General features: G+C 34.7%; 1 protein-coding gene across 6 annotated transcripts in view; it reads left to right on the top strand.

The window, feature by feature from the left end:
• CDK7 (cyclin dependent kinase 7) overlaps window positions 1–12,793 on the top strand; it is a 43,203-nt gene that overhangs the window by 14,024 nt on the left and 16,386 nt on the right. For 4 of the 6 annotated variants that reach the window (XM_081291610.1, XM_081291614.1, XM_081291611.1 and 1 more), the window contains exons 4-8: window positions 2,881–2,948; window positions 4,764–4,832; window positions 7,558–7,668; window positions 10,250–10,368; window positions 11,395–11,494. In XM_081291610.1, coding sequence (XP_081147736.1) covers window positions 2,881–2,948; window positions 4,764–4,832; window positions 7,558–7,668; window positions 10,250–10,368; window positions 11,395–11,494 — 467 coding nt within the window. Of the gene's footprint in view, window positions 1–2,880; window positions 2,949–4,763; window positions 4,833–7,557; window positions 7,669–10,249; window positions 10,369–11,394; window positions 11,495–12,793 lie in introns of those variants that run through there. The other 2 variants (XM_081291613.1, XM_081291612.1) reach the window with 2 other exon arrangements.

Raw genomic sequence — 12,793 nt, 5'->3', positions numbered from 1 at the left:
CACCATTGTTTGGGACATATATATTAATGATCGTCAAGTCTTGTTGGTGTATGGTTCCCTTGAGCAGTATGTAGTGTCCTTGTTTATCCCTTTTGATTAACTTTGGCTTGAAGTCTATTTTATTTGATACAAGTATGGACACCCCGCTTGCTTCCGGGGTCCATATGAGTGATATGATTTTTCCCAACCTTTCACCTTCAGTCTGTGTATGTCTTTTCCTATCAGATGAGTCTCCTGTAGGCAGTATATTGTTGGATCTTTTTTTAAAATGCATTCTACAAGCCTATGTCTTTTGATTGGTGCATTTAAGCCATTAATATTTAGGGTTACTATTGAGATATGGTTTGCATTTCCAGCCATATTTGGTTATGTTTGTTACTTAACATGATTTGTTTTTCCTCTATGCTTAGTTTTTCCTTTACTGTACTTCCTCCTGCTGTTGGTTTTCATTGTTATTTTTCATTTCCTCTTCCTGTAATGTTTTGCCAAGGATGTTTTGAACAGCTGGTTTTCTAGCTGCAAATTCTTTTAACTTTTGTTTGTCGTGGAAGATTTTTATTTCATCTTCAATCCTGAAGCTTAATTTCGCTGGATACATGATTCTTGGTTGGAACCCTTTTTCTTTCAGCGTTTGAAATGTGTTGTTCCAGGATCTTCTAGCTTTTAGAGTCTGTGTTGAAAGATCAGTAGTTATCCTGATTGGTTTACCCCTAAATGTAATCTGCTTCCTCTCTCTTGTGGCTTTTAAGATTCTCTCCTTATTCTGTATGTTGGGCATCTTCATTATTATGTGTCTTGGTGTGGATCTCTTATGATTTTGTACATTCGGTGTCCTGTAGGCTTCTAGTATTTGGATTTCTTTTTCATTCTTTAAGTCTGGGAAGTTTTCTAGTATTATTTCATTGAATAGATGCTCATTCCCTTGGTTTGGGCCTCTATACCCTCTTGTATCCCAATAACTCTTAGGTTTGGTTTCTTGATGTTATCCCATAATTCTTGGATGTTCTGCTCATGATTTCTTAACATTCTCGCTGAGCTGTCTATGTTCTTTTCAAGTTGAAAAACTTTGTCTTCGTTGTTTGAAGTTCTATCTTCTAAGTGTTCTATTCTGCTGGTAATACTCTCATTTGAGTTTTTAATTTGGTTTATTGTTTCCTGCATTTCCAGGATTTCTGTTTGTTTGTTTTTTATATCCTCTATCTCCCTATAGAGTTGATCTTTTGCTTCTTGGATTTGTTTATGTAGTTCATTGTCAAAGTGATTTTTCGTTGTCTGAATTTGCTGTATAATGTCTTCCTTGAGACTCCAGATCATCTGAAGCATGTATATCCTGAACTCTTTGTCTGACATTCCATCAGCTGCAGATATTACCTCATCTAATGTTGAATTGACCTGTATTGTTTGTGGTCCTTTCTTTCCTTGTCTTTTCATACTGCTCATGATTCTTTCTAGCTTTGTGAAACTGTTGTGCTAATATTTTTCCCCTTATATATTTGTGTTGTTCTTGTATAGCTCCAAAATCCCTCTTTTGCAGAGAAAGACAATGTTAACAGTTCCCAATATCAACAGTACATTATCTAAGCACAAGTTTTCATTATTAATACATTTATAGTTAGATTCTAAGACTATAGATATTTGTTTTAATTATTACTTAAGAATATATTCATTAGTTTCATAAAAGGCATACCATATCTGGTGGCATATAGAAAACTTAATTTCAGATGAAGGATGTTATACTTAGAGGGAAAGGAGTGAGGGTATGAGGTTAAACTAACTTAGCACCTTTGGAGAACTCTAACCAATAGACGGGTAATTTATGGAAGAATGTATAGACTCAACCTCCTATCTGAATTTAGATAGTTACCCTATGTATAGATAGCAAAGGTTAGGAGATTGAAAGTAGGATAGAGAGAATATGAATGAAAAAAAAAAAGAAAAAAAATAACAAGGAAGAAAAGAGAAATAAGAGATGGAAAAGGAAAGTAAGATAGAAATAAAGAAAAAAAATGGGGGAAAGGTGGGGTATATGCAATTTTTCTATATTATATTACTTTGGTAATTCGGTTGTTCATGCACAGTTCTTGGTTTCACATATGCTGAAGTTGTAGAAGAGAGAGAAGAAAAGAGAGAAAGAAAGAGAAAAAAAAAGTCTCTCAGAACACTGTTTTCCTTGCTTCCAGTAGGTGGCATTGTCTATTCCTAGCTTGAGCCTCTGTCTTCAGGGTGGTGGGTATAGCCAGTGTGAAAGGAAATGAGCTTCCACCTGTATCTTCCCTGCTCTAGTCTCTGAGGTAGAAACCAGGTGCCTGTACAGTTGTTGTTTTGCATTGATAGCTACAACCCCCAAAAGCTTGTGGGAAATATTTTGAGTTATCGTGCAGCTAAGGGTGGGGGAGTTGGAAACCGGGTACCTGGATCAGCCGCAGAACCGTGCTGGCAGCCACACCCCTTTTGATGGGTTTTAAGGGTTGATGGGCTTCCTCCGGGCTAGCACTCAGGGCAGGGCCGGACTTCCTCCTCCGGTCTGGCTTGGCGCTCGCCAGGCGTCTTCCTCCAAGCAACTTTAAAAGTAAAACTCGAGGCTGGGGTTGTGGCTCAGTGGTAGAGCGCTTGCGTACTAGCATGTGTGAGGCACTGGGTTTGATTCTCGGCACCACATATAAAAACAGATAAATGAAATAAAGTTCCATCAACAACTAAAAAAAATTTAAAAATAATAAAAATTGATTTGTCATAAAATTTGTCAGAATTGCCTTCATTTTTCTGTGTAATGTTTGTTTCTATTTTCTCAGATGACCATCCTTTCTTAAAAAACATATTTGTAGGATGGTTGGAGATTTGAGAATCATTGCTCATTTTTTGCTTTGCCTTTTTCCATAGGTATAAATAGAACAGCCCTAAGAGAGATAAAATTATTGCAGGAGCTAAGTCATCCAAATATAATTGGTGTGAGTATGATCTGAGTTATTTAATATTTGGGACCCTGCCCTTTTTTAATATGGTAGATATTGATTTTTTTTTTTTTTTTTTTTTTTTTTGTGTGTGGTACTGGGGATTGAACCCAGGGCCTTGTGCATGCAAGGCAAGTACTCTACAAAATGAGCTATGTTCCCAGCCCCAGATATTGATTTTGATTGAAGGATTAGTAAGATGAGTTGTTCTAGATGAGACTTGAAAAAAGCTTTAAAGTTTATCTGCTTGAAATGTGTTTTCTATCCTAATTGTATAGGAAATGTCTTAAAAATCATACTACTGATAAAATAAATCAAATGTCAAAAAAAATGTTGACATAGGTTCATTTTGCCTGAAATCATTTTGAATTCTAAAGAGCACTAGCATAGTGCATTCAAAACCCTTTATTTGTCCTGTGTAAGACCTTGAACAAGTTTCTTTTAAACCACATTCTGGGCTGGGACTGTACCTCAATGGAAGACAACTTGCGTAGCATGTCTGAGGCTCTGGGTTTGATTCCCAGCACTGCAAAATACTAATACTAATACTAATACTAATGTATAGTCCCTACCTCATAAGTTTGTTGCAAGACTACCTATTTGAATACATGTATCGGCATTAGTGCCTGCCATGGAGAATGTACTCATTCACTTAATGGTAGCTACTGCTATTTCAAGGATTTTTTTCCGCCTCTTTTTTTCTTTCTTTCTTTTTTTGTAGAATAGAGATTGAAGGAACTTGGCACATGCTAGGCAACTGCTCTACCAGTACATCATATCCCCCTAGAGGATTATTATTAATTTTTTTAAGATTGGTCTCATGTTTCAAGGCTGGTCTTAAACCCCTGGACTCAAGTGATCCTCCTGCCTCTGCTTCTTGAGAGCTGGGAATGCAGCACATGCCACTGTACCTGGCATGGATTTTTTGTTTTTAAGCATTCTGCTTGGGATTTTTTTTTTTTTTTTAAGAGAGAAAGAGAGAATTTTTTTTTAATATTTTTTTTTAGTTTTTGGCAGACACAACATCTTTGTTTGTATGTGGTGCTGAGGATGGAACTTGGTCCGTACGCATGCCAGGCGAGCGCGCTACCGCTTGAGCCACATCCCCAGCCCGGGAATTTTTTTTTTTAAATTGGTGACTGAGGTATAGTTTTCATTAATTTATTCTTATTAACTCCCCAAATCTAGGAGGAAAGCTTTTAAGTATTTAATAGTTTTTTACAAAAGTAGTTTAGGGACTCAAGTGTAGCTCAGAGGTAGAGTATTTGCCTAGCATGTGCAAGGTCTAAGGTTCAGTCCCCAACACTGTAAAAAGAAAAACATAGGCAACTGGGGTGTGGCTCAGTGGTAGAGCACTTGCCTTCCATGTGTGAGGTATTGGGTTCAATCCTCAGCACCACATAAAAGTAATTAAACAAAGATACTGCATCCATGTATAACTAAAAAATATTTTAAAAAGTAAAATATAAATTAAAAAAAATAGTTTAATATTTTTGTTTCTCAAAATACTAATTCCTTTAGGGGCTGGAGTTTCGGCTCAGTGGCGGAGTGCTTGTCTAGCATGTGTGAGGCACTGGGTTTGATTCTCAGCACCGCGTCTCAATAAATAAAATAAAGGTCTATTGACAACTTTAAAAAGATTTAAAAAAATACTAATTCCTTTAATACTATTCACAAAAGGACAAATGTTAAATTTAATAAAGTAATTTGAGCTTTACAGGATTTAAAAAGAATTACCTTAGTATAATACTGTCATACAAGTATATGAAATAGAGAATCACATTTTAACTTTTAAATTTTTTTGCTTTGCAGCTCCTTGATGCTTTTGGACATAAATCAAATATTAGCCTTGTTTTTGATTTTATGGAAACTGATCTAGAGGTAAGATTAAGATTCTTAGAGAATATTTTTCTCCAGTTTATCCAAGAAGAACCTAAATGTTTGTTAGACCATTAATAGACTAGAGGAGTGGGGTTGTGGCTCAGTGCAGAGTGTTTGCCTTGCACATATAAGGCACCGGGTTCGATCATCAGCACCACATAAAAAAATAAATAAACAAAATAAAGATATTGTGTCTATGTTAAAAAAAAATAGACTAGTATTTTATTTTTTAAATTTTTTTTTAAGAGAGAGGGAGAGAGAGAAAGAGAGAATTTTAATATTTATTTTTTAGTTATCGGCGGACACAACATCTTTGTTTGTATGTGGTGCCGAGGATCGAACCCGGGCCGCACACATGCCAGGCGAGCATGCTACCGCTTGAGCCACATCCCCAGCCCTAGACTAGTATTTTAAAAAATGCTTAATTTTATTGAATTTTAGATGGACTTTGAAATCAAAAGGATCTCTCAGTTCTTTTCTTATGGTTGGCTGTTTTCACAGTGCTAAATGCAGAAATTTGGATTTCATTAGTTATTTTTGTCTAGTAATTTCCCTATAGATTATTACGTTGGTTTTAGAGAAATTAGCATTAAACCTGTGATAATTTTGAGCTTTCCCCCAATATTTTCAGATTAAAGCCATATTTTTGAAAGCCAAATTTAAAAAAAATATATAAAATCTCATATGATTTTCATTAATCATAGTGGAATCTCAAAATACTGATAAACCAAGGATATAGAAGAACTGGAATTTTCATACACTATTGGTGAGAATGTAAATAATAATAGTTAAGAAACTATTCAAGAAACTGGAAACAGTTTGGTAGTTTCTTATGTAGTTAAATACATATTTACTAAACAAGTCAAAAGAAAAAAAAGGATTTCATATAACAGTATCAAGTAGTAAAAGAAACACTGAATATACAAACTGGTGTGGTTGGGGCTCTATCACTGTAGATGTGTCCATCTACAATTTAAAAAATATTAAAGAATATATATATATATATATATATATATATATATACACACACACACAAACTGGTGACAATAAAGTATAGCCTGTGGTGATAGATCTTTCTGTCATAAATGTCACTAATATTGTGATTGTTACCGCTAACTAATTGTTATTTAGCAGTACCACTGCTATGTATGTAAGAGAAACATATACATTGCCAACACAGAAATTACTTGGTACACAAATATTTAGCTTTATTCCTAATCACAAAACTAGAAACAAATCCAATGTCCATCTAGTGAATGTATAGTTTGTTGTAGCCTATGTAATGGAACACTACCCAGGAATAAAAAGGAACTGATAAATATAGGAATAAACTGACTTTTGGCACAGCTTGCAAATAATGCCATCTGAACCGAGTTCTACATTGTTTCAATTGTCTTTTTTTCCCTCAGTTTTCTTCATTTTTTGGCATACTTAATAATGGAGGTTCAGGCAGTCAGCTTATATCCTTAGAATCTAATAATCCCTGAAGTAAGAAAGTGCTTTTGTTCCCCCCGCCCTTTCCTGCCTCTCTATTTTTTTTTAACTCATTTTTCTTAATTAATGCATTATAGTTGTACATGCTGATGAAATTTGTTGTTCCATATTCATACATACACATAATACACAATATAATAATATAATTTGGCCAATATCACTCCTCAGCACTTTTCCTCTCCCTCCTCTCCACCTCTCTCCTCTTGATCCCTTTCCTCTCTGGATCTCCCATTGATTTTCATGAGATCTGCCTCTCTCTATCTTTCTTTACCTTTTTCTTTCCCTCTTTACCTTTGGGCTTTGTTCTCTTTGATTTTAGCATAAATAAGTACTTCGCTTGGTTGATTGGTTAGTCTTAGATCATGCATCCTTCCCTGAGGCAGACAGTGTCTTGGCCAGGAGGCTGCAGTGTGGTAATAACCATGACTGCATCAAGTGCCTGCCTCTGAATGCCTCAGATGGTGGGGGAGAGTCAGTATTTGCTTAACCGTATGGACTGAGCTGGGAAGAGGCGGTGTCCTAAAGCACTACTGAGTACAGAAGAAAGATCAAGCAAAAATCACAGCTGACTGCCCCTTTTATACAAAATTATAGCATATGAAGCATTATTTTCTTACCAAACTAGAGATGATCTTTAATCATCTAACTAGAAATTCTGATAGTACCTTCAAAGGAGATTTGGATAATCTGTCTTGGAGACTATTCTATATGGATTTCCTATGGCTAAGTTCACTTGAAAATAAAATTTCCTGGGGTTTTTTTGTCTAAAAAAAAAAAAAAGAAAAAATTATCTAGATCGATGTTCTTGGGTACATAGGAACTAGTAGTTAAACATTACATATTCTCTTTGAACGACCAACAATAAAAAAAAATAAATTAAAACAAAACAAAACAAAAAAAAATTACATATTCTTATCTTAAATTTGGAACTTTTTTTAGGTTATTACTCGTAGCTCTTTTGCATAGATTTTGGAAAATATGTTCTTCAGTTTTTTTCTAAATGTTTAATGCTTTTATTTTCTAAAGTTCACATGTATTATTGTTATTAAATTCACAGTTGCAATGATTTATTGGGTGCTTACTATGAACCAGTGATTCCACTAGACCCTTTACAGAAAATATTAAATTTAGTCTTCACAGTTACTCTTTGAATTTTAATTCTGTAATTTTTTTATATGGTAGAGTTCATTTGGAATGATGACATGTGCCTGTATGTATATCTGCTTTATAGGTTATAATAAAGGATAATAGTCTTGTGTTGACACCATCACATATTAAAGCCTATATGTTGATGACTCTTCAAGGGTTAGAATATTTACATCAACACTGGATTCTACATAGGGTAAGGTTTTTAATATTGTTTCTTTAAATTGGTCAAGTTTTATGTGTACATTTTGGTGTATAATGGTCTGAATGTGTAAATTGTTGCACAAAATAAATATATAGCTGAACCATTTTATTCCAGCTTCTTCCACTATGTGTTCCTTCAATTGTAGCAAATGGTGCTGTGTGTACTTCAAATTTCTATGTGAAATTTAGGATTGGAAGAGATCCAGTACATTTTATTTTTTTTTTTAGATGAAGAGCTAGATTGCTAAATTACCTAAGTTTTTTTTTTTTTTTTTTTAGGGTCAGCAGCTGATAACTGATGGGATGTTAGAACTTTATGTCTTTGGGCTTTAAGTCTAGTATTCTTTGTGCTATACTGTTAAAGGGAAAAACATAGTGAGAGTCTGGATTAATTTATACAATGCTAAAATGCCTTTTAAGAATCATATTTCTAGTGGCTCTAAAATTTATAGAAGTTATGAAATAAAATTTATGAAATTGAATCATTTTTAGGAACATTTAGCTGTTGGAACATTCGCTGATGATTTATCTAGGTAGGATGGGCTCACCATGTGATGCCCTGCAATCCATAGAGACTCCGAGAGAGTTCCCACCAGCAAGAAGGCTCTCACCAGATGTGGACCCTTGACCTTAGACTTCCTAGCCTTTTAGAACTGAGTGGCAGAGCCCTTGGTACAGTAATAGCAAGATGAATAAATAAATAACTGAGAAAAAGCAAGCAAGAAAGAGTGGCCTTGGAGACAGAGACTCTGTGGCAGCAGATATGCTGAAATGTAAGTATTTGTAAGGAGAAAAGAGACAAGAATAACCAAGTCAGGGGCTGTGTACATAGCTCAGTTGGTAGAGTGCTTGCCTCACATGCACAGGCCCCAGGTTTAATCCCCAGCACCACAAAAAAAAAAAAACCCAAAACCCAAAGTCATGGCTGGGCTGTAGCTTAGTAGTAGAGTGCTTGCCTAGCATGGGTGAGGCACTGGGTTCTATTCTCAGCACCATGTAAAAATAAATAAAGTCATCCCTCAGTATCCATGGGGGACTATTATCAAAATTCCCATGGATAGGGCTGGGATTGTGGCTCATTGGTAGAGCGCTTGCGTAGCACAGGCAGGACCCGGGTTTGATCCTCAGCTATCACATAAAAATAAAGGCATTGTATTAAAAAAAAAAAAAGTTAAAAAAAAATCCCATGGATACTAAAATCCAGGGGTGCCCAAGTCCCTTCTATAAAATGGAGTAGTATTTGCATATAACCTATGTAATCCTTATGTATACTTTAAGTCATCTCTAGATTACATAGCATTTATTAGGTATTTATAAGTAAATAGTACAGACATTATAAGTAAATAGTACATACAAAGGTCTAACTATATAGTAACTGATTATTGGTTGGTTGAATTGTGGATGCAGAACTGGTAGAGGATAACAAAAAAAAAGTCCTTGGCTTTTCCCTCAAATTTAGAAAGTAATCCATTAAGTGTAAGGTTATATACTTCATATTTAAATCACATTAACTGAAAACATCTTTTGGATATCAAATTCTTTTCAAATCAGGAAAAAAAAATTTTCAGTGCAAAACATTGTAAAGCCTAAATTCTGAAAAAGGGGGGGGGGAAAAAAAAGGAAAACCATCATTGGGAATGTCCTAAATATAGCTTCGTGTCTCAATGTGATCAATATTATGTATATACTTCTCCACCTGCTATAAAAGGTAGAGAGTAATAAGAGAAATTTTGTGTCCCTTTGTTTTTGTCTGTTTCTCTTTTAAAGGTATCATTTGTGTTATATATTCTTCATTTTTCTGCTGTAATCATTAAAGTTCTATATCAGTAATTGTTATTTATAATATACTCCTAGTGTCATAAAAATGATTGTCCTCATTTTGTAAATAGAAAAACTGAAGCATAATGAGTTTATTTCTCAAGAAATTTCAATGAGGGACCAGGAAATGTACTACCAGGATAGTTGTAAAGAAACTATTTCCTATGGCTAAGTTCACTTGAAAATAAAATTCCCTAGGGTTTTTTTGTCTCAAAAAAAAGAAAAATTATCTAGATCGATGTTCTTGGGTACATAGGAACTAGTAGTTAAAAATTACATATTCTTATCTTAAATTTGGAACTTTTTTTAGGTTATTACTCGTAGCTCTTTTGCATAGATTTTGGAAAATATGTTCTTCAGTTTTTTTCTAAATGTTTAATGCTTTTATTTTCTAAAGTTCACATGTATTATTGTTATTAAATTCACAGTTGCAATGATTTATTGGGTGCTTACTATGAACCAGTGATTCCACTAGACCCTTTACAGAAAATATTAAATTTAGTCTTCACAGTTACTCTATGAATTAGTTAAATTGGTTGCTTAGTCAAATTAAGTACCTTACCCAAAATCTCACTAAGTAATATAATATTAAATCTTACTTTGCTTTGGGACTTTACATTTGTGGAAAAGAAATTGACATTTGTTTAAAATTTGAGAATTACCCTGTTTTCTATGTTTATAAGCCAACTAAATATATCACTATGGTATTCTTCCCAACCCTGCTTATTTGTTTGTTTAAAACCTCCATGATATAGGATCTGAAACCAAACAATTTGTTGCTAGATGAAAATGGAGTTCTAAAACTGGCAGATTTTGGCCTGGCCAAATCGTTTGGGAGCCCCAATAGAGCTTATACACATCAGGTTGTAACCAGGTAAGAATCCTTTAATAATTGAAAGTTTATGCTATTATTGGTCACAAATGAGCATCAGTTGGCCTCTCTGAAATATCTTGGCAGAGTTCAGGAATCATTGTTGGTGTCTTCTTAAAAATGGATCCCTTTTTTATTATATGTTTTAATACAATGAATAAAATAGCTCATTTTAAAAATGAAATTGAATTAACTTAATTCTCAGATATTTACCTTATAACTTGTTTTTGTGATGTTAGGAATTGAACCCAGATCCTTGCACATCCTAGGGAAACACTCTACCACAGAGCTTCGTCCCCAGCACCTTTAGTAACTTTTGAGAACAATTTATGCTTCTTCTACATTTTAGTTAGATAATCTGAAACTCGAGTGGCCTTTTTGTTTATTATATTGTCCTTCTTGGTTCTGTAACCTTCTGTGTGAATGAAAGTTCTCTACACCAATCATCAATATTTATTTATTAATTTTTTTTATGGTTCTGGGGATTGAAACCTGGGGTGCTCAGCTTCTGAACTACATTCCCAGTCCTTTTTATTTTGTGATTGTCCTGCTAAATTACCAAGATTGGCCTTACACTTGTAATCTTCCTGCCTCAGCCTCCTGAGTAGCTGGGATTACAGGCATATGCCACCACACTTGGCTTGCAAGAGAACTCTTCTTGAAAATTGGCAGGTGTGTATGGTATCTTGTAGTTATGATGAAGAATTGGTTTTAGAAACGGGCAAGGAGCCTTGTGTGGTGGCATATGCTTGTAATCACAGCAGTGCAGGAGGCTGAGACAGGAGAATTGCAAGTTCAAGGCCAGCCTTAGCAACTTAGTGAGACCCTGTTTGAAAATAAAAAGGGCTGGGGATGTAGGGGAATAGTAAATTGCCCCTGGGTTAAATCCCTAGTACCCACCCCAGCGCCCCCCCCCCCCAAAAAAAAAAAAGAAAGAAAACTTAAAAAACAAGCCAGGATAGTTCATGTCTAAGAAATGTCTTTAGTAATTCCATTCTCAAATGAACATTATTTCTTTTTGTCCTTCAGATGGTATCGGGCCCCTGAGTTACTATTTGGAGCTAGAATGTACGGTGTAGGTGTGGATATGTGGGCTGTTGGCTGTATTTTAGCAGAGTTGCTTTTAAGGGTAAGTCTTAAATTAATGTACATATTTCAGTATTGTTTGCGTAGAAATCATCTTCCCATCATTATCCCTGCAACAGAAAGTCTAGAAACCAACTAGATATTTTTTAAAAAATCCTCAGCTGAATGCAGAGGGGCCCACCTATAAACCCAGCTACTCAGAAAGGATCCTGAATTTGAGAATTTGAGACTTGCCTCAGCAACTTTAGCAAGATCCTGTCTTTAAAAAAAAAAAAAAGGCTGGGATTATAGCTCAGTGGTTGAGTGCTTGCCTCACATGGGGCACTAGGTTTAATCCTCAGCACCACATACATACATACATACATACATACATACATACATACAGCAAAGATATTGTGTCTATCTACAACTAAAAAATATTTTTTAAAAAGCCTCTTCCAAATACATCCTTTTTATTAATGCTTACTTGAGATGAGAAGACCTCTATTTATAATAAGAGTCTTATTATAGTTATATTTCAGAACACAGAAATTAACTTGTAATATGTCAGTATTTCTGTATTGACTAAAGGTGTTAGAATAAACTTTTGTCCTCCTGGAAGGTTTTTTGTTTGGTATTTAGAGTGCACTTTAACATCAACTACTGTAGCTGCCATTACAAAGAACTTTTTTTTAGGCCCCCCCCCCACAATTTTAGTCCATATTTTATTAGTGTATTATAGTTATATATTCATACTTGTTAAGTCTTCTTATTATATATTCATACTTGCGCACACTATAATAATATAATTTGGTCAATGTCATTTCCTGATGCTTTCCCCCTCCCTCCCCTCCTCTTACCTGCTGTTCCATTTCCTCTGTTCTACTGATCTCCCTTTGATTTTCTTGAGATACCCACCCCCACCTTTCATTTCTTTTTTCCTCTCTAGCTTCCATATACCAGAGAAATCATATGACTTTTGATTTTTGAGTTTGCTTACTTCCATTAACCTAATAGTCTCAAATTCATCCATTTTCCTAAAAATGACATAATTTTACTTTTCTTTATGATTGACTAAACTTCATTATGTATATATAACACATTTTTATCATCCATTTATTCGTTGATGAACATCTAGGATGGCTCAAGAACTTAAACCTTGTGTGAAATCATTATTTTCATTCTGTTCAAACAGATATGGTGACCCTATAACATTTCTCTGACACCATCTTACAATAAAATATTCTCTTATGCTCACTAGAGAGAGAAATGCAAACTTGGAAACTTTTCTCTCACCATAGCATTTAGTTCCCAAGGAAGACTAGCTCTTCTGAAAGATGAAAGCAAATGATTATTCAGGGAT

The sequence above is a fragment of the Spermophilus citellus genome (genome assembly GCF_964194105.1).
Source record: "Spermophilus citellus genome assembly, chromosome: 1".
In the NCBI taxonomy this organism is placed as follows: Eukaryota; Metazoa; Chordata; class Mammalia; order Rodentia; family Sciuridae; genus Spermophilus; species Spermophilus citellus.
This window is presented reverse-complemented; position numbering and strand designations above follow the sequence as displayed.